The following is a 23266-nucleotide window of genomic DNA, read 5'->3' as shown; positions in this document are numbered from 1 at the left end:
CAGCAATAGCCTTAGTACTGCTTTCAATTCACTGCTAGATTCTATTGGTTTCAGTCAGAGGGTGCATAAGGCCACGCACTGTTTTAACCACACCCTCGACCTTGTGCTAGAATATGGCATCAAAATTGACGATTTAATAGTATTTCCGCAGAATCCTTTATTATCAGACCATTTTTTTAATAACTTTCGAATTCCTACTACCAGACTATACGAAATTAAATAAAAGTTTCTACACTAGATGCTTATCTGACAGTGCTATAGCTAAATTTAAGGAAGATATTCCAACAGCACTTAACTCAATGTCATGCCTTAATATAACAGAGGACCGTTATGTTAACTTTAGTCCCTCCCAACTTGATAACTTTGTAGACGCTGCTACGGCCTGCCTACGGACTACTTTAGACTTGGTTGCTCCTATCAAAAAGAAGATGATGAAGGAAAGGAAACTAGCACCTTGGTATAACTCCCAAACTTGCAAATTAAAACAAATCTCACGAAAACTTGAAAGTAAATGGCGTTCCACCAAACTGGAAGAATCTCGTGTGGATTGGCAAGATAGTCTAAAAAATTATAGGAGGGCCCTCAGAAATGCCAGATCAGACTACTACTCAATACTAATAGAAGAAAATAAGAACAACCCAAGGTTTCTTTTCAGCACTGTAGCCAGGCTGACAGTCATAGCTCTGTTGAGCCATATATTCCTATAGCTCTGAGCAGTGATGACTTCATGACCTTTTTTAATGATAAAATTATAACAATTAGAGAAAAAATTCATCACCTTCTGCCCACAGCTTCTAACGGCTCACCATTGGGCGCAGGAGGGCTAGAGAGACCGATAAGACCTGATACTTATTTAGATGGCTTTTATCCTTTAGACCTCCAACAATTAATGTTAAGGTTCTCTTCAGCTAAGCCAACTACCTGTCTCTTAGACCCCATTCCAACGAGGCTACTTAAAGAAGCACTACCCCTGGTCAATACCACATTACTAGATACGATCAATATGTCCTTATTAACGGGTCACGTACCGCAGTCTTTTAAAGTAGCTGTGATAAAACCTATTCTGAAAAAATCCACCCTCGACCCTGAGGTCTTAGCCAACTATAGACCTATATCTAACCTCCCGTTTCTCTCCAAAATCCTTGAGAAGGTAGTCACTAATCAATTGTGTGACTTTCTGCATAGAAATAGTCTATTTGAAGACTTTCAGTCAGGATTTAGAATGCATCATAGCACAGAGACGGCACTGGTGAAAATCACTAACGACCTTCTAACTGCTGCTGACAAAGGACTTGTCTCCATACTTGTCTTATTAGATCTTAGTGCTGCATTCGACACTATTGACCATACCATCCTCTTACAGAGACTGGAACATTTAGTTGGCATTAAAGGAATCGCACTAAGCTGGTTTAAGTCCTATTTTTCTGAGCGATTCCAATTTGTTAATATTAACGATAAACCATCCAAATACGCTAAAGTTAGCCATGGCGTTCCTCAAGGCTCAGTGCTTGGACCAATTATATTCTCTTTATATATGCTTCCTCTAGGCAATATTATTAGGAAACACTCAATTAACTTTCACTGTTACGCAGACGACACCAATTATATCTGTCAATTAAGCCAGACGAAAGCGGTCAGTTAGCTAAACTTCAGGCGTGCATTAAAGATATAAAATCCTGGATGACCCACAATTTTCTGATGTTAAACTCAAACAAAACGGAAGTTATTGTGCTGGGACCCAAGCACCACCGAACTTCATTATCTAAAGATATAGCTACCCTAGACGGTATTGCCCTGGCCTCCAGCACTACTGTCAGAAATCTAGGAATCATTTTTGACCAGGAGCTATCCTTTAACGCCCACTTAAAACAAACCTCTAGAACAGCCTTTTTCCATCTTCGTAACATTGCCAAAATCAGGAACATCCTCTCGCAAAACGATGCTGAAAAACTAGTCCAGTTACTTCCCGGCTGGACTACTGTAATTCTTTACCATCAGGCTGCTCAAATAAGTCCCTCAAGACCCTCCAGCTGATCCAGAATGCTGCAGCACGTGTTCTGACAAGAACTAACAAAAGAGATCACATTTCTCCTGTATTAGCTTCTCTGCATTGGTTTCCTGTAAAATCCAGGATTGAATTTAAAATCCTTCTCCTGACCTACAAAGCACTAAATGGTCAAGCACCATCATACATAGAAGAGCTCTTAGTACCTTATTGTCCCACTAGAGCACTGCGCTCCCAGAACTCAGAGCTACTTGTGGTTCCTAGAGTCTCTAAAAGTAGAATGGGAGCCAGAGCCTTCAGCTACCAGGCTCCTCTCCTGTGGAACCAGCTCCCAACTTGGGTTCGGGGGGCTGACACCGTCGCCACATTTAACAATAAACTGAAAACCATCATCTTTGATAAAGCTTATAGTTAGGGAGTGAGGAGTTGCAGCATAGTAGAGTAGAGGGAGGCAGGAAGTACAAGCCCGTTCCGGCAGGGGAGAGTACGAGCCCGGTCCAGGGCCCCTCTCTTTAGCCTGCCTCTCTTAGTTATGCTATTATAACTCTAGACTGCTGTGGGAAGCTCCTTCCAAGGACACAATGAGCCGCTCCCTCTTCTCTCTTTTCACTTGTCTCCTTTTGTGTGCATCTTAGTCCCAGAAATGCCTGTTACTAACCTAGCTCTGGGGAGTTTTCTCCCCGGAGTCCCTTTGCTTCTTCTTCACCCAGAACATCGCCTTGGAATTGGGTGGCACCTACACCGGGGTCCTGGGTGCAGCTGACGCTATGGACTTACTACACCCTGCTACGCTCTACGATTCCCCGCAGTGTCCGATTGCGTCCTGCCGCGTCCAACCGCGTCCACCCAGGCTGCTCTGCCACACTACACCCCGTAACGCCCTGCTGTGCCCTACTATGACATGAACTACTACCATTGTGATCACTGTTTCACTATCTTTATTATGACTATTATTGCCACCATTCACCACTCCCCCAACTGGTGCCGTCAGACACCGCCTACCAAGAGTCTGGGTCTGTCCGAGGTTTCTTCCTAACAAAAAAGGGAGTTTTTCCTTGCCACTGTCGCAATAGCTACTGCTAATGCTTGCTCTTGAGGCAACCACTGTAATAGTTGGGGCGTCGTAAACTACAGAGTTTGGTCTAGACCTACTCTATCTGTAAAGTATCTCGAGATAACTCTTGTTATGATTTGATACTATAAATAAAATTGAATTGAATTGCTGCTCGGTCCGAGCCACTTTGTTTGCAATTTACAGAGCCAGGGCTGTATGAATAGGATTTTTTTCAGTGTACACACAGAACTGGCAGCTAGCGGGCCGTAAGGAGATATTTGCTAAATTTAACAAAAACTCTATTGGATTACAATCGCTGACTGCACCTTTTAAGGCAAGGTGCTAATAATAGTCAAAACTACACCATGCTATGCACTCAACAAAAAGAGATGTAGGACTTATGAGGGCAGACTGCAGTAAGACCATATAACCTTTTCTGGGCATTGCAGGTGACAGATTTGCTAAAGGGCATTATTGACTTTAGTTTGTGTAAAGTTTGCTTTCTGGTATAGATACAGTTTTCTGCCATTTGCAGTTTTTTCCTCTTTGCCAGTGGGCCAGAGGAGCTCCTATACCATGCCGCTCTATTAAAGCAGTTCACATGTAACTATTTAATTTTGTTTAAAATACTGTGTAGAACAAGGTAGAATATGTCATGAATATGGCTTCACTGTTTGTAAACAGACTGTTCAAAGTTGCCCGTGTTTCTGTTTGTCTGTGTCAGGCGATATGAGGGACAAAGAGCCCAAAGGCTCCTTGACCACACCCAGAAACGTCACGCACACAGGAAAATAAAAATAAGAGAAAATACAAGCAGAGGGCAGGGTTCTAATAGGGCTGTTGGAACAAATTCCGAAAGTCGAATATAATTTAAATAGTTGAAAAATGAATACTATTCGAATGCTGAAATTGCTATTTAAATGTGTTTTTAAATAAATATGTTGGCTAACGTTGGCTAATCTCCCTCTTCTTGCCTTGGCCTACCCGCATGTGAAAAAAAAAAAAATGCTTTTGTTATGTCACGTTAGATCAGTACAGGGGGAGTGACAGGCTGCTGCTGGAAATCGGAACAAGGATGGGAAATAGTTTTATATGACTTTAAAATCGACATCCACTGAGCCCAAATGTTTACCATTATGTAGCTCGTTCTTGTTTCCTAACTGCGTCACGAGTTATAGGAGCTTAGCTGGGAGTTTTAGTTTTAGTTTTTGTTAGCTGCCCTACAGCTGTCAGAGTTAGCTTCAACTTCATATTACCTTCTAATAGCTGTATTTTCAGTAACGTGACGATCTTCAAGAAACAGGTTGCTTATTATTTAAAATAGTATTGACAGCACCGTTTGGCCTAGTTATCAATGCCGTTAGCATCTTGGCTAACACTATTGTTAGTTAGTTAGTTTATGACAAATCGTTTTGGCTGTGCTTTCTAACGTGATGTCATTGTGCTAACGGAGCACTGTTAGCCTTTACAACAGAGCTGCTCCACTCGCTTGTTAGGTAATGTTTCATCACAGAGTTCTTTGTTGATTTGTGTTTGTCGCTGTGTGCTTGTGGTGGAAAATTAATGTTAACAAAGTGGCGTGTCGAAATTGCAATGCGCCATGACGTAGATCCCCTTCAAGGCCAGGCTAATGTTGGAAGTCCCTCTAGTGGACAGAACGTGTAACAACAACCACATGCTTATAGTGGAATTGACAATGCGTAGTGTAGTATATATTAATAACTGGCTGCATTTGAGCATTAAATATTTGAATAGTATTAAAAAAAAAAATAATGAAATTCAAATGGTATTATAGAGGAAGATTGACAGCTCAAGTCTCTACGGATGCAGACCATAGGCTGTAAAAAAAACAAACATGCACAATGTGCCATGCTTTATCCTGGAAATGTACTTCTGTTGATCCAGACTAAGTCAATCACAGCTGTCAATCATGACGTTTCACAGAAACCGTCTTTGGGAAAAATTTATTTGACAATTACTTTGATTTTTTGTTCGGCCCATGCCGGGATTTATGACCCATACTGCAACCAATTGGTGATTGAGATGTTTTGGCTTTACTTGAACATTCTATGCATCAACCCCCAATACAGACACCACCACACACTTCTTGTGGGTCATGGGTAATAATTGAGAGGGGTTACTTTTATACTTGTCGATACATTGTTTTTTGAGGAAAGCACTACATATCATACCATCTAAGATAATTTAGGATTGCCAGCCCAAGCCATGTCTTCTGCAGACTTGTACAGTCTTGAGAAGATCAGATTTATTAATGTATACTAAAACTCAAACATGAGATCAACGGCAGCACCCCTGTGTGGCACTGGTACATGCTGTCTGTGGTCTATTAGAAAGTATTTTATCTGAAGAACAGCAGCACTGTTAACATGTAGAGAGTGCAGGTTTTGCTGTAAGAAGTGTGGTATCAGGGTTATACAGGCTAAAAACAAAACTTTTACAAACAGAATAAGTGCGTGCTCTTGCTGTAAAAGCAAGACTTGAAATTGCTTCTGATTTCTTAGAGACAGGGACAATATGGGAAAGTCTCCAAGACCTCAGCACAGTGTAACTAACAAATGCTAAGAAAGTACAAAGTGGCTTTTCCCAGTTGTGGTGCCTACCGAGACTGTAGTTGTAGCACTGCGTAACTTTAACAATATAGTGGTAAAGCTACTGTATTGATCTGATGACATTGACCTGGTAATCTTGTCCACCTTAAGTATGATAAAAGTGCCTCCCTAAACACTGGTGCTCATTTTATTGGTCAGGTTTATTATTCTTTGCATTGATGATTTCCCATTTTCGTTATGACCTGTAACATGATTAGTTGTAGTCATGCTTTTGTTTAAATTGCATTCGCCTCACTCTGTCACCTTTCTGGTAGTGTTGCCAATTCTTTTCCAATAAAAGTAGCTAGCACCAGCTCCAAAAGTCGCTAAAAGTAGCTAGATGACATCATGCGCTCATTTGCATATTTGTGACATCATTACGCAATAATTTGCATAAAGCTCAGTGGTTGTGTCAGCAAGGTAGAAAGAAATAGAAATCTTTAGCCAAATAATCACAAATTCAATACAGGAATTTATTTTACCTTATAATTATTACATAGGTAGCCTATCTTTGAAGTAAAAAAAGAAATCCTACAAAGGGAGGGAAAAAGATAGATAAAGAATTCTCAAAGAAGGCTGGCTTGCCCAGGGCCAGGCCAGCTCAGCGGCGTCTTTCTCCCATTGCGTCCTGCTGTCTCTCCTACCTACACCGGCCCCGCACCCTGTCCCCCCCTCCCCTTCTACCTGCCAGCGCAGTGAGGAGAAAGCAGAGAGGGCAGGGGCTGCCCCTCAGTCACAGAACAGAAGACTGTTTTGGCGGCCACAAGAGAGAAATACCCTGCGTGCTCGCTGGACAATACTGGCGTCTTTTCTACAGAAAGTCGACAGATTTGTCGCTAGTCTCTTTTTTGAAAAAAAAGTCGCTAAGGGGGTCTGAAAAGTCGCAAAATCTAGCGACAAAGTGGCTAATTTGGCAACACTGCTTTCTGGTGCACAGAATTGCTGAATTATTCCACACTAAGCATTTACATGCACAAATAATTTGCACAAAAATGTTGATTTGTTAATCGTGGTTAGCTTTTTATAAACTATCAACCTAATGCAGTTAGCATTATTAGACAAACGTGTTTGCATGTTTATAATATTGTGATCATTATTGAAATATGAGTTACATGTGTAATCGAGTCAACCACCCTGTTAAACCCAGCCCTGGTTTTGACCACTTTAATGTAGAAAAGCAAAATTGTTGAAGAAACTAGTAGATAGGTATAGAAAGATGATTATACAAAACTTTTGGTCCTCTCCTCCAGAAGTCATTTGAAAGTGACCAAGCCTCCTCAAACAGCGATTTACCGAACCACAGGGATGAGTCTCCATGAGGTCTGTCCACAGGGAGGGAAGGACAGATGGAGGCAAAGATAGAGACAGAGAGAGGTTGAGTGAGAGGAGAGCTGACCCTTAATGTCCCTGAGCAGATTTTTAGGGGAGGGTATTACAGCAGTAATCCCTTGACTTCTATTATTCCCAGCCCTAGTCTTGACAGCAGCAATGTTTAAATGAACACTGCATTTGTATAACCCCCCAGTGAAACAGTCTGCACTATGCACCAAGAGTTGTGCTGCTATTAAAGCTGTTTTGCTTCATGTACTGACACAAAATGATGATGTGCAACCAAAAAGTCTGAGGCCATTATATCTGAAAATACAAAATATCCAACTGACAACGTTCTTCCTCCCTGAACCTGTTGTTACCTCTTCTGACTGATCTTTTAAAGTGCTGGTCGAATGAAGCTGTATATTTGCAGCTTTTGCAACAGTTTGAAAAGTCTGTTTAGACTGTAGTTAAAGAGCCAGTACCTTGTTTGGTACCATACTATGTTTATTGTATTAAACACCTCTTTTCCCCTGGCAGTATATGTAATTAAAGGTTGAATTTGCTAATTAGACTAAACAAGGTATTTTGAAATGTCTGTGCTGTGTTTTATATTTCCAATAATCTTTGCCTGCCATCAGTCTTCTTTCCGGAATGAGTTTGGATTATTAAGATTCTCGTGATGTGGGCTTCGAGATTCACTTTAGTTTGAACGTTGTTTAGTTATTGCATTATGATAGCTCATGTTGAAATATATGTGCCTCTGCCGAAACTTGTTTTGAATTATTGTTAAAAAAATAGTTTGTCTATTGAAACTAATTTTATGAAAATGTTTGAGTACATAATTTCAGTGGTCCAGCCATAGACACATTTCTAAATGTAATGTATTGTATGTATTTTAGCAGATAACCAATGCCCTGGCAATAGCAGAGCATGCGACCAGCACCTGCAGGGTATCCCAGAGTTCACATGGAGCATAGTGGCTGCCGGGGACCTGCGAGAGGGAAGGAACGAGAAAAGCGAAAAGAAGGCAGGAAGCCCCCAGGGGTGGGAGGAAGGTAAGAACGAAGGTATCACTTTCCCCCCATTGCAGGGGAATTTCATTTTTCAACAAACTTTCTCAATCTTCTCATACTTTAAAATTACCTGCTCATGTTGAACTTTATAAAGAATGCATCAGCCATTACTTTTTGAGCGCCTTTGTCAGTTTTGTCGTGGCAAGCTTTTTTGGTGCTGTGCAGTATGGTGTACCACTCTGTGCCCTGCTTTCCACTTAATAATGTCAATGCACAGTTTAACACTTAAACAGGAACTAAAGCAATCACTTTGATAACTTTAAGCCAATTTAAATACCAAAGAAGCAGCATTACATGTTTGCTTAAAGGGGTGATAGAATGATTATATAAGGGGTAGCACTGCATATTACGGTACGGTAATAAGATGGTAATAGTGGGGTAACAATGTGATAATAAAGAGGTAATATAGGTAATAACATGTAATTACCAAAGTAATAACTAGGTAATACATCACAGTAATAAGATGATAAGAAGGTAACATGTAATAACATGCAATTACCAATGTAATAAGTAGGAAAGGGTTCGATAATAATCATATATATATCTGGGTAATGGCAATATAGTTCTATTAATATTGTAATAACATGGTAATAATGCGGTAATATATGTTGATGTTTTCACGGTATTATAGGCTACTATCAGCGCAATACCTTCCAAATTAGATAAAACTTCTTGGAGTTTAAAATTGATAATTACCATATTATAATGCTGAAATTCATCCACCCTTCATGTTCGATGAAGTTTGAAAGTTTGATGTGCAATATGTATATTTTTGATGATGATTGATGGCTCATAATAGACTGTCAGTATGCTTCATTAAGCTAGTTTGCCACTGTTATCTTGGGTTGTGCCACATGTAAGTATATTTTAGTTTATTTAGATAAACAATATAGGTTATACTATGTACACTGTATAACAATACATTACGTATTTCCTTTATTTCAGCTTACATGTTAGCTACTGTATATACTACTGCATTACAGTGTTGTGTAGTTATATTGTTTTTACAATTATGATTGTATAATGTTTGTGACTCATCAATATGTAAGCAACTGGTCATTGTGTTTCATTTCCCGTTTGACCCTTTCTAAGTCAAATAAACTGAGTTACGACGATCCCAGTCTCCAGTGCTTGATGGTGGAAGGTGTTTAACTGCTGGTCAGATTGCACAGGGTTACATGCATGCAGGAAAAGACACATTTCATGGTAATATTAGAATAACAGAGGTGCAGAGATTACCTGGAAACTACCAGAAGCATTTCAAGGTAATCTCCGCACCTCTGTTATTCTAATATTACATGTAATACAATAGAAACAGGCAGTTTTGCAATTTGCAGCAATGATTCATGGTTGTTACACAGAAACTACCAAAAGCATTTCCAGGTAATCTCTACATCTCTGTTATTCTTATATTACCATGTAATACAATAGAAAAAGGCAGTTTTGCATTTTGTGGCACTGATTTATGGTTGTTACAGAGAAGCATTTCCAGGTAATCTCTACACCTCTGTTATTCTAATATTACCATGTAATACAACAGAAACAGGCAGTTTTGCATTTTGCGGCACTGATTCATGGTTATTACGCAGAAACTACCAGATGTGTTTCCAGGTAAGAAGTCAAAAGATTAAACATATCATTTGTAAAGTATTACCTTGAAACAATAGTGAAATGTTTGGAACATGAAGGGTGGATGAATTTCAGCATTATAATATGGTAATTATCAATTTTAAACTCCAAGAAGTTTTATCTAATTTGGAAGGTATTGTGCTGATAGTAGCCTATAATACTGTGAAAACATCAACATATATTACCGCATTATTACCATGTTATTACAATATTAATAGAACTATATTTCCATTACCCAGATTTACATATGGTTATTATCGAATCCTTTCCTACTTATTACATTGGTAATTGCATGTTATTACATGTTACCTTCTTATCATCTTATTACCCCAGTATTACATCTTATTACTGTGATGTGTTACCCAGTTATTACTTTGGTAATTACATGTTATTACCTATATATTTCCTCTTATCACATTGTTACCCCACTATTACCATCTTATTACCGTACCGTAATATGCAGTGCTACCATATAGGGTATTTCACACTGTTCCTTAAGGTCTCCTAATAGGGTATGTAACATTGGTTGGGCTGAAAATGGCCCGGTTGCTATTTTATGGGCCCTTATCTCCCCTGTGTTTTGGCCCTATTTGGAATGAGAGCTTTTCTTCCAAATATGGTATGCTCATGAATATTTAGATGAGCTGCGCGCTGATTGGTTGAGCGGACCACATACACATACATTGGAGACGAGACAGCAGGTTTCATATTTAAGACACTGCAGTGTTTCGTTACCAAATTCACCTCTGAGACTTTTTTAATGCGAGAAATCAACTATGTAACGCTCAAATATGGGCCGTTTTACGAAAATTGATGGCTAATTGCAAATTTGGTAAGACGTGTCGGACTTCAGGAGCTCCACACAGTCTGACGAGACAGCAGCAGCCCGCTTCGTTCCATACCCAGGTCAAAGTCACCGTTACTGGGCTCGGGGGCTATATTTACAGTTTGAATTTCGTCACGCCAGTTATACACAGCTATTATATTTTATTTATTTTATATTATAAAGGAGGTCTGTGAAGGAGGACACGCCGGGCGACGAGGCAGCACCGGCCGCTGTCACGTTAGCCTGCTGAGCTCCTGCTGAACTCCGACACACAGTCCGACAAAATTTGCAATTAGCCATCAATTTTCGTAAAACGGCACATATTTGACCTCTACATAGTTGATTTCTCGCATAAAAAAGTCTCAGAAGTGAATTTAGTAATTAAATAGCAGACGAACAATGTATGACATTTCTGAGATCTACCTGACCTAGATTCAGAAGACTAAGCAGACCTCAGGTCAGTGGTGTAGCCTATGTAAATGTTGGGGCGCGACAAAGACTAGAGACTAGAGCCAAATAAGGTAGGAGTTGACATCAACCTTTAGCTTTGTTGAGATTCGCCCGTTTTCAGAGGCAGTTTCAAATTGTGAAATTTGCAGAGGAAAGAGGTGTCAATGGAATTTTGAGGTTCTATGTATGTCCTATTTACCTTCCAAACTGTTGTTTTTCAACTATGACAAGGTAAAATCGGTTTTGCATTTTATCACCCCTTTAAGTGCTGTTAGGATATTACTTTTCATAAAGTTTTCTCAGAGCTGAATATAGTTTACTAAACCAGTAGTCTGCAACATCTTGTAGGCCCCTGCCTTCAAATCTTCCATATCCTCCGGCATCATTCATTTTCATACCTCGGAAGATGAGAAAACAGTTTCTTTCATCTTATCTCCTGAGGTGATAGTGAAATGGAGGGAGACAGAAGGGTCTATTTATTTCCTTAAATGTTTTTTCCTATCATGAGCCACAAGTCTGAGACCAGATGAGTGGAGTTCTGAATGAAATTGGAAAAGTAAAATATATTGACGGGTAAGAGAAAGGAGTTGGTGTGAATGGACTGAAGAAATGATAGATGTCTCACCTGTATATCTGTAAGTTGTAAATGAGGGCATAGGATGTGTGTGTGTGTGTGTGTGTGTGTGTGTGTGTGTGTGTTAGGCTTGTGTCGATTGGGAATTAGATCGTATATCGACTATTGAAGGAATGAGCTGCGATTGGGTTTTCCAACACATATAAAGCGATTTTAACTAACTTACTATCAGAACTATAATATCTAGAATCTGCGCCCTGCTATTTATTTTCTGGTGGAGTGGTAAATTTGCCCGCTGAGCCACGTTAATCCGCACGACTGAATTTTTAATCCTTAACGTTAATTACAAAGGAGTTTGGCATCCCTTTTCCATGCTTCTGACATCTGATTGGCTGTGCTTCTTTTGGACAGTCACCCAACCTCCCTGGCTTTCCGGCTGCTGCAAGGGGACGGGAGCTCACGTTACATTAGGTCAGCCTGCACCCATTAACGTAACTGGGGGGCTAAGATACAGCACTTAACGATCGAGTTTCCCTGGTGCGGAGCTTCGCCTCCAGCACGACAAATAAACTACAGTTATTACATAATTATTAGGGGTGTACGATTCAGAAAATGTCACGATTCAGATTTTTAGGCTCACGATTTGATTCAATATCGATTTTTGATTCAAAAACAATTCTCGATTCAAAAAAACGATTCACAGTATGTAAATGTAGTTACTTTTCCCATGTGATTGCAATAGATAATTTAAAAGAAAAGAAACACAACAAATTAAATGTAGTTTGATATTACTTTATATGTCTTCATACAAAAATAAAAACTTTTGCAACAAAAAACTGCAAAAGTGCCAAGCTTTGGCCAGCTTTCAAATACATTTATTTCAAATATAAAACTGTTAAATAGAGCTTTTACATTTAGCTTTAAAGTGCTGTACTCAGATCAAACAAAAAACTGGGCACATTGCACTTTCTAAAAGTAGGCCCTTTTTAGAACTGTGGCAACTACAGTCCATTCAACAGAACTTTTGAGATGTGTCAGAATTCACATAATGGATACACATTTAGGTGTGTGTGTGTGTGTGTGTGTGTGTGTAACCAGTTCATAGTCCACCACTGGCTGGAATCTGTACATTATTTTGCAGAAACAGAAGGTGGTCTACGTGTTTTGGAGTGAGCATGCTCCACTGTGCAGTTACGATGTCTCCGGCAGTTGAGAACACTCTCTGACGCAACGGTGGGAGTTTAGAGCATTGAAAGAGTGCGTTGGTTGACTGGCACGTTAGGAGGAGGTACTTTAGGTTGTTGTTCGTCCATGTCTTTAATGTTAATCTCTGGGTGATGCCGTACCATATGAATTCTCAAGTTTGTGGTGTTTACTTAACTTTCGCTTTGCAAAGCCTGCATATAGCATGATTCCTATCGAGTTCCGTCTTCCCCTCGAGGTTATAAAAGCCGAAATGTGTCCAAACTCTCGCCTTCAATGAGGATAGAGCGTTCTCTTAATACGTCCATGGGATGGAGCAGGTTGAATAATTCTGGTTTGCCATTGTTTGCGCCGACTAAACTACCTCCGCTGCACTCGTTCTTCTTCTGATTATGACAAGAGTGCCCAGGCGTCAGTGTGAATTCGACGCAGCACCATCTATGGGAATGGCGAGGTAACGTCATGTCAGGACAATAGTGTCAAAATGAGAAAAATAAAATGAATCAATTTTGAATCTGTAGAGCTTGAATCTCGATTCGAATCAATTTTTTTTGCACACCCCTAATAATTATCACATTAGCAGGCAAAGGAACAGCCAAACATTTGATGCGCTGATCAACAGCGAGCCGGCGATTGAGAGAAGCTACCGCTAACTGCTAAACTAAAGTAGCTAACAGTGTGTAAATAACTGTGGGATTAGCGAGAAAGTCGCTAAAAGGAGATCGCTATGAGTGCTTGAGTGAACTAGTGGAATGTTAGGTTTAAATATAAAGTGGATAATTAGCCACTGTAATGAAGACTATGACCAAAATAACTGTCGAGCTACCAAAGCAAGATCCTATCAACACTGAAGCATTTCATCATCACATCAGGAGGCAGGACAGCCGAGACGGTATTGCCAGTTTTATTGATGAAAGTGAAAGCCGCTCCACACATCCATAATATGTTATGACAAATTACATGTTCAATGTACCCAGACTGGCAGTCAGATCGCTTATCTCGTTCTCTAGTAACCACGATTGGATGATTTGAAAATATTAGAGATTAACCAAGGTGTGTGTGTGTCTGTGTCTGTGTCTGTGTCTGTGTCTGTCTGTCCTCCCTCAGCGGCTATGCAATCGCAAGCAGGGTTATTATAATTTAAGGTTACAAAAATAGCAACAGTTCAAAACCCAGTAGTACAAAAAAATGGCTGATGGTCCCTTGGGTTCTCTCCATCATCATGATCTATTAATTAATACAAATTACTTTGTTTTCCAAGTATGCCACATAAGTTAATACTGGCAATACATTAAGCGTATTTTTCTTAAGAGCATGCAAGGTGCACTGCACACCATTTCCACAGACTAATTTAGCCACGACCAGTTTTTACCCAGAGAGAAAAACTAGTTTTCAGTAGAAAATGTCTTTGTCTAGTCTTTAAATGGTGTACAAATATTGTCACATCAACTTTGAGTCTTGTCTTCAAAAATAATCTTTACTATCCTATTAGATTTCCAGATTTGCATTGGATATAGATGTATTAACTCTTTTATATAAGTTCATATAGTATTTTCTCCCATCTCAAAGACCTTGAATTTACAAAATGATTAACAAAACGGCTTCCTCTGCCCACTGAAAATGATTATTATTGACTGAGTTCATCGTGAGGATGCTAAATCCCCAAGAACAGAGGGATTCAATTAAAATATATATTCTGTGCAGACATATTAAAGAGATTATCTATGAAGTAATGGAATTAAAGGGGGACATCAGGTCTTTGCAGCCTTCTCCCTGATCCTGTAACAGCCATGGTTAACAGGGTTTCTGCGAGGTCTTAAAAAGTCTTAAATTTCAAAATCAAAATTTAAGGCCTTAAAAAGTCTTAAATTTCGCTGAAGTATTGTGTCTAGGTCTTAAATAATTTTTAACAGGTCTTAATTTTCTCACGTCCAACCAACGCTATGTCTAATGGTCATTGAAATGCTCCTGCAGCGCAAAAGGTTTTTTATTTATTCCGTGGTGTTTTAGTTCTTTCTTTCGCTAGTCAGAATATAATTCACTGTATTACGACTCCTAATGAGACCAATATGCAACTTAAATTGCAGCCAATCAGCTTTCGTGTTGTTGGTGCGAGTCTCTTTCAGATTGTACCACAGACATACAACGGATTTTATTCTTTAGGTATGTGGAAGTGCAAGTTTAGCAATGCTTGAAAAACTTACAAACTTAAAATGCTTACAATGTATTTGAAGCCTACTGCTTCTTATGCGAGCGAGAAAGCAATTAAACTGTGAACGTTGGGTGTACGGGCGCTGGAGTCTCATGAAAAAAGTGAGAAACATCTAACTGAAGGGTCTCAAGCAAACTACAGCCATCAGTCAGTTCTGCCGAGTATCTGGCGGCGGCTCCAGCCCCAACCCCAGCACTACCTCCACACTGCCTAGGCCAGACCCACACAGCAGCTCCGCAACTCTAGTAAGCAACCTCCGTGTTGCTTTTGGATCAGAGCCAACCGAGCGGAGGTGCTCTGGGTTGGGTACCGAAACCCGGTGCCAATATGGAGGCCTATCTACCGGGCTGAATAGTAATGCGGATTTCGGTGCCACTCTGGTGCTCTGATATGGACATCTGAGGCAACAGAAACATCTCTGCATGTGACACTAGTTAACATTACACTTTGCAGCAGGTAACATTAGGCCACAGTTAGCAGGTAGCTACTTAAATATGCTTAAATGCTGAAAACTAAACATTGTAAAGTGTGGCAGTATTTCACTGGAAATGATTCCAACACTGGGAGTCTGCAGTTAAAGACAGAGAGTAGCTGCACCATAGACATTGCTGGTGCTAAGAGCAGAGTTGTCGGAGAAACAACACAGACAGGACGTAATGGTACGTTCAATTACAGTTGGTAAGCTGGTGGTGCATTCATTGTTTTTGTAAAATACCCTTTTGTCATCTAGTGGTTCTTCTTTTTGTCGTGTAACTGCAATTGACTGGTAAAATAAGTTTGTGTTACATTTAAAAAAAAAAAAAAAAAAAAAAAAAAAAAGTATTTGACCATATGATTTAGCAAAACAGAAGCTGTGCTCTTTATTTTAAAGTATCGATTTAGGCACCATTTTAAAAATATTGTTTAGGACTGGTATCGAAAAGAAGAAAAATAAAAACAATACCCAACCCTACTCTGGGTCCTCTAAAAGGTGACTAGACACCAGTCTTAGAATGCAAATGAGGAAATCGGAGAATTGTTTCAGATGTTTCCCGACTCTGACATCTGATGTTTTTAGTTTTGTTTTTAATGTTGCGATATAGTAGGGCTGCACAATTATGGCCAAAATGATAATCACGATTATTTTGATCAATATTGAGATCACGATTAATTATCACGATTATTTGTTGATTTTAACCAAAACAAATTTTATTGTCACATAGGCTAATTATAACTGCTTTCACATCCATATTGTGCTACATTCCTCCTTTGTTGAAGGATACTATGGAGGAGTATGCCATTTCAGCTGTTGTGCGACTGCTTTTCACAACTGTTTTTTAACGGCGCATGTTAAAATCGGTATCCACCGGACAAAATAGCAACGCGGATTACGGTGCCACTTAAATGTCTGCATTGCACTTTGATGCTCCAGACAGACGTTAGAGGCACCAGAAACATCGCTGCATGTCAAGCCAGTAAACACTAATAACACGTTACACAGCAGGTAACGTTAGCCTACCATTAGCTACAGTAGTAACTGGATTAAACACGGCTAAAATGCTGACAGGTAAACGGTGTAGTGTGACTGTATTTCACTGTAGAGGATTCCAACAGTGGGACTCAAAGAGCCTCCATGAGGATTAATTGTCTTAAATTAATAAAAAAATGAATTGTCTTAAAAAGTCTTAAATTTGACTTGGTGAACCCTGCAGAAACCCTGGTTAAAGTCACGCATGTATATGTGCAAAAAAAGAAAGAAAAGAAAACGAAGTTTTGATTGAAGGTTGGCAATGTGGAGAACAAAGGGAATATATGTGCATAATCATGTTTAAGCCCTCAGTTAGCCACAGTACAGTTGGCGTGTTTTGAATAATTGAGCTGGGCAACCTGCTGTCTCCACACATTCACTGGCACTTGCAATTTAAAAGGGATGGTAATAAGGGATGAATTTCTACAGTATCTAACTCATCCGCTGTAGGATAATCAACTTTGAAACTTGTAAACTGACAGTGTTTCTTTTATCCAGAGATGCTGGTAGTTAGCATGAGGTTGTGCAGACACAAGCTGGCAAGTCACAGAGGTGACCTAGATCAAGTACAGCTACCATAATCAGAGGTTTAACAGTGCCTTCTAGTGATATATCAATGCTGTATGTAGCAGTAGTGGAATCTAACTAAATACATCTACTCAGGTACTGTACCTAAAGGGGTAGTTTGTTGGTGTGACTTTTTTTAATGGGTAGGACAGCTGAAGGCACAAAAGTGGGAGACAGAAGGTCGGAATCGAACCCGGGCCGCTGCGATAAGGACTGAGCCTTAGAACATGGGGCGCTCGCTCAACCAGGTGAGCTACCAGGGCGCCCCATAGTTGGGATTACCTACAGTAGATGGCAGTCAGCACGCCGCCAGTTTGGAGAAGCAGGCAGGAGTACTGGGACAGAATCTAAGCAATGTACTGCTGTGGACGGGGCAAGCAACTAAACATATTTTAGCCACCTAAAAAGCTTAGATTGTTAGCTTTGTGGTTTCCTTACCCTTTTCCATTTACCCTATAGGTACCTCATACAACCCCACTTAAAAAAATCCGAACCATACCTGACACTTTGGCACTTTACTCCACTACAGTTATTTGACATTAGTTACTAGTTACTGTACAAATTTTATTATTAATACAAAATATAAATCAACTAAATTATGACGTATTATTATAGGTTAAGCCACCCAGCCGTAAAGTAACTATCCCCACAGTATTTTTACAATGTAGTATTGCTTTTACCGAAGTAAAATATCTGAATACTTCTTCCACCACTGGTATATAGTGGTGCCCACTAATGGATAATTAATGCCCTTTATAGTGTAAAGAATAATATATGGCAATACCATTTTTGGAACTAAGGTTCCATTCCTACTGTGTTTGTCTACAATATAAACATTTTCTTTATCCTGTAGATCCCATTACACTTGCCTGTGATCAAGTGACCTTTTTTTTTTTTTTTTAAACCAATGTATAAAATGAAATGTGGCTTTAATGCAATCACTGCCAGTCATTATCATGGTGTCCCTGGCCATCACCAGCATGTGACTGCAGCACACTGTGAGTGTGCCACATCGATGCTCTGGGTAAAGTAAGTAATGAGAACAGCATGAAGCAACAGTGCCCTTGGCAAGATAATCAGCATAAAATACAATGTTTCACATTTAGATCAAGAAAAATCATAGCAGTAATCATGGGTCGGTTTGACACATCAGCTCTTTATGTTGTGAGAGGGCCCCGTGAAGGGTTTTTCTATAGTGGCTGGCTAACAGGTGGTGACATGCAGCAGCAACTGCCGAGGGATGTGAAGCTCAAAGAATATACATCCACTCAATCAAACCGGGAACAACTATCTCGGCGCCAAATGCTTCTTCTGTGACACTAATTGAGTTGATTGAAAATGAGTCACCTCTGTCGAGTACAATCTAGAGAGATTTTGAATCAGGACGCTGTGGAAGAAACACACAGAAAATGATATGAATGTATTTGGCTTCTCCTGTGTCCTTTCTGCACAGAGCGGGTCACCTCAATTACATGTCTGCCTCCAATGTCTCCTGCCAAAGAAAGTGTGAATATGATTACACATTGATTCCTCGCTCTCACCCGCAGAATAGAGTAGCATGAGTTGGAGCTCGGAGCTGACTGGCAGAAGGAGATATCCATTATAACGCTGTTTGCTGAAGCCGTTGATTTGTTTGTTTGTAATAGAATGGCCCCGGGGCTGTCTGTCATCTGCCAACTCAGGGAGTCATCTGGATTTTCTTAGCTGGGCTCAGTATTATAGGATTCAGGATAAAAAGACAAAATTTAGAGGGAGCTTTGGCTTACAGAAGCTTATCCGACATTGGTTTTAATGTCAAGACAAACACTGGCTGTATAGATTACATTCTTTGCATTTAAAACCATAGCTTCACCACCTGTTGCAGGCTTTGAAGGAAGCACATATCTGGAATGAACATCTGAAAAACTATAGTATACAAATAAAAAAGAAAGTTTTAAATTACAGTACTTTGACATGTGACTCTGAACAGGAGTCATAAGAGTTTACTTTACATTTTAATCATGTGTATGTCGTAAAATTACAACTAGCATTCTATGATTTGTGTTAAATAATTATACCTACATTAAAGTTAAACTGTAGGTTTTAAATGTGTGGTTTAGCACAATATAAAACTACCATAAAGGCAAACAAAAGCACTCTAGAATCATCCAACAATAAAGAATGGTACAATGATGTACCAAAAATGAATGAATGGATGTATGTGAAGCTATTGTAATGTGCCATAAACTATATAGTCAACCTTTGACTTTCAAGACAAGATACAGCATGCATCACACCTAAAACTGAAGAATTGTATATGTATAATTGTTAGCATTTTTACAGAGAAAGATATTAGCACCTAATATTTGCCATACAATGCAGTGTTATCTGTATATAATTTCATTTTTATAACTTAACCTGTGTTACTATTTCTCATACCCTTCAGCTGAGTAGCCTGAATGCGTAAGAATGAATGAATAAAAAGAATGAATGAGTACTGAAAATCCCATCTGCAGCCCTTGCGTACTAAATTTGGTGAATATAGATAGATCCTTCAATGGTTGAGCATTGCGCATACATGCATGCACACAAAAAGAAACCACACAAAGAGTAAAGGTAGCAGTCGTTGTGGCAGCTGGATGGCATAAGGTTTGTTTGTGGCGATATAGCACAATGACTTGCATAAGATTTTATACCAGTTCCTTTTTGGCTTACTGTGACCGTTGTTTTGGCTTAGTCAATACATATCTGCTCTTTGGGAAGAAAGAGCAAGCAGCAACATGGAGCAAATGAAGGCTGCAGCTGGTGGGCACTTGAGCATAGCTGCCCACAAACTTTAACGTGCCTTTTGCAGTGCCTCAGTGACGCCTTCTGGGAATACCTTTTTTAGAGCCCTTTCACAAAGACCTGGGTTGACTCCTTGCGCAGTACAGAACATATAAATTGGTAGAGATCACTGCAGGTTATCCTTATTTATTAGAAGCGCCACACAAATCTTCTCAAAGTTTGATTTAAAATGAGCCAGAAGAAAGAATGTGACTAGTTGCCTTCACCTCTACTCAGTGAGATTTCAGACATATCAATGTTCCACTTAACACGCAGGCAGGAGAGCCATCTAATGCCATTTTCTGCACCCAGAACCCTTCTAATCTGAGCAAATAATTATAAACCATTACTTTGGATGAGAGGCAATTTGTTCTACTTATCTGTTTTGGACCTGAAACATACAGGCCCTGGCATTTGAAGCAAGACTGTGCTTTGTGAGTGGCCCTGCCATCTGCATAAAATGGCTACCTACATGGCAACACACTGTGTCTATCTGGGACTAAAAAAGAACAGTGAGGTATTATGATTTGAAAAGTTGTCTTACAAGTAAAAAAACTAAACTTGTCTCACCCAGATCACAGCTTGAACCAATGTAGGGAACATTGTTTGTTAGTCAGTGAAACCCACAACCTTTTGTCCATAACAAGCCCTCTTTTCATGTATGCCAGAAGGCACATCCTCCCCTCTTAAAGTAAAAGACGCGCAGGACAAGATTATCAGTGTTTTGTCCAATGCTCTGTGCAATAAACATGGAGTAGCAGGAGTCAGGGCACATTTCAAGCATTCTTTACGTAATTGCAAACTCTCGGCAATCCAGTCTATATGGGGATGGAATAACTGCTGTTGTGTTTTTTGTAATTTAATGCAAAACCTAATAGCAATGCCACCTACAATACCTTTTTAAACACAACTTTGTAGGCTTCCAGAGGCAGCAAGGTCATCAAATCGTATTGTATGATCACAAAAAAGCCAAGCTAGAATATAGAAAACAAATGTGTCGGCTAACCACAAAGTGGAAGCTAAATGTTCATGATTGCACATCAGAAAAAACTGGCATTTTTCCCCTTTCCCATCTCATTCTGTTTTGCCATGATTTCTGTGGTGTTGGGTGAAGAAAAATGCTTCATCTAAACCAAGTCAGAAGCATACATCTCCTGCATCGTTGATATCACTTGAAATGTCACAATGAACACAACAGTTCCAAATCCCCTATCATCTCCTTGTGTAACCAGGACATGCTATAAAAAGTGCTGCTCATACCTGGGGAACCAAAGGTGCTTTGAATAATGTCATTGAAGAATGTACCTACAGATATAAACAGTTTAAGTTAAATGTATAATGAGGCCACTTACTCATTTCCAGTGTCGGGAGTAATTCCACTACTTTTAGCGGTAACAAGCATGTAACTAAATATTTTTTTTCATCAAGTAACGCAATTACAATTACTGAAATTTAAATGAGTTCATTACTCACGTTACTCTCTTTTGTGAAAAATGAAGGCTTGCAGACAAGACAGATAGGCCTACTTTAGCTGCTTCTGATCTAACGTTGCAGGACCTTATGGTGGCGCAATGATACACCAATCGAACAATGAGCATTAAACCACAGCATGGCCGATGTGAGTGCGGATAGAATGAGCTTTCTCTCCTGGAAGTATGAACATTGTAAAATGTTAATGAAGTAGGCAGTTTATCATTTGGTGTTCTTTACTCTGAACTCCCGATGCAAGTAACAAGTGAGCAGTGACACGCACGTTTTGGGTGCTACCGTATATATCACAGTATGTGCACAGGCGCATTCTAACTACCGTATATGACAGACATTACTTTTCGCTTGTCGAAATTAAAGACAAAAATGTAGTGGTGAGTTGTCAATTATGTGCAGACTGTAAATAACCTATCCACATCTAAGAGTAGCAATTCAAATCTTACGAAGCACCTGTTGAAGCAACATGCTTCGATATAAAGCTAGTAGCGAAAGACCCCAGCCCTACGGATGCTGAAGGCGCCACTCCATGCAAACCCAAAAGCCAGGCAGAGCTGAAAAAAGGCCTATTACTTTTATTTCATTGGGCCTAATGTGGTAAAAAAAACACTGTTAAATGACTGAGACAGTTGTTATTTCGTTTCAAGTATTAAAAGGGACTTTTGTACTACTGCTTGATTTTAAGGCCTGTTGCCCTGTTGATTACAATAAATAGGTCTAAAAATTATGTTTATTGTGTTTGACTGTTCAGTTCTGTTCATATTTACATTTAAAAAGCAGACATAAAAGTAACTTAAAAGTCCCTAGTAACTAGTGATAGGCCGATTTTATTGGCCGGCCGATATATCGGGCCGATATTTGATATATTTTTCGGCCGATATGCGGCTGCTGCGTTCGCCGAAGCGAGCCTGGTAGGCTTCCAGCACATGAGCAGTCTTAAATTACAAGTCAAGCACTTCATTTCAATGGCTACTTTTCAGGTTTATTGTTTTCTTAAATGATTTAAATGTGTTGACAAAGGTCATTTTGTGATGACCTGATTATATCTGTCTTATAATATGTCAGCAAGCAATGCATCATCAAGGCTGTGTTGTAGATGTTGATGAAAGCCTTTTAACCTTGCACAGTTAACCATATGCAATGCACCCATCCATATGATGCACATTGCACACATAATTTGGGTGATATGAATGTAAGATGATTGCAGAAGTGACACTGATCTGTGTTTTTGTTTATTATTTTTAAAGAAATGGCAGAGCAGATTCCGAAAACAAATCCAGTGTGGCAGGGTTTACATTTTTATGATGTAAATTGAGGGAGCAAAAGCAGTATCAGCTCCAAATATCGGCTCAAGAAAATCTGCAGCCCGTATCGGTCATCGGCTAAGGCTGATGAAAAAAAAATCGGCATCGGCACTAAAAAAAATCCATATCGGTCGATCCCTACTAGTAACTAATTACTTTTGATATACAGTAATTGGTAAAGTAATTCAAGTAATTTTAAAAGAAGTAACTAGTAACTGTAACTAATTAGTAATTTTCAATAACTTGCCCAACATTGCTCCTTTCCAGAGGGACAATGCACTTTACACTGAAAAGCCTCTTCTTAGGAGTATACCTAAGGGAAATGCAGTTTCTACAGAGGAAGCTATTCTAGGAGAGGTGGTGCTCCGATTAGCATGGTAACAAGAACATCTCAGATAGGGTGGAAGGTTAAGGGCCAGGTAACCAGATGGGTCAGTGTGGTAAAACTGAATCTTCTATGGAGCAAAAGCACTGCTGCACTGACCTCTGTGGGTTAAAATGTTCAGTGTCCGTTTCCCCCAAACATGGCAGTTGTTCAGGTGTAGTCAGACCTATCTGTCTGCACTGTAGCATTACACAATAGTCTGTTGTGAAGTTACATAGTGTACTGAACAGTGTGGAGAAAGCATGCACATAAACAATACATATA

At 39.6% G+C, this 23266-nt stretch overlaps 1 protein-coding gene across 2 annotated transcripts in view; it reads left to right on the top strand.

Annotated features, from left to right (window-relative positions):
• Positions 1-23266, top strand: part of alk (ALK receptor tyrosine kinase) — a 393824-nt gene that overhangs the window by 162370 nt on the left and 208188 nt on the right. For both annotated transcript variants that reach the window (XM_031321258.2, XM_031321259.2), the window contains exon 3: positions 7885-8037. In XM_031321258.2, coding sequence (XP_031177118.1) covers positions 7885-8037 — 153 coding nt within the window. The remainder of the gene's footprint in view (positions 1-7884; positions 8038-23266) is intronic.

Source organism: Sander lucioperca, chromosome 18, assembly GCF_008315115.2.
Source record: "Sander lucioperca isolate FBNREF2018 chromosome 18, SLUC_FBN_1.2, whole genome shotgun sequence".
Lineage (NCBI taxonomy): Eukaryota > Metazoa > Chordata > Actinopteri > Perciformes > Percidae > Sander > Sander lucioperca.
The sequence above is the reverse complement of the archived record's forward strand: the minus strand, read 5'-3'. Positions and strand labels throughout refer to the sequence as shown.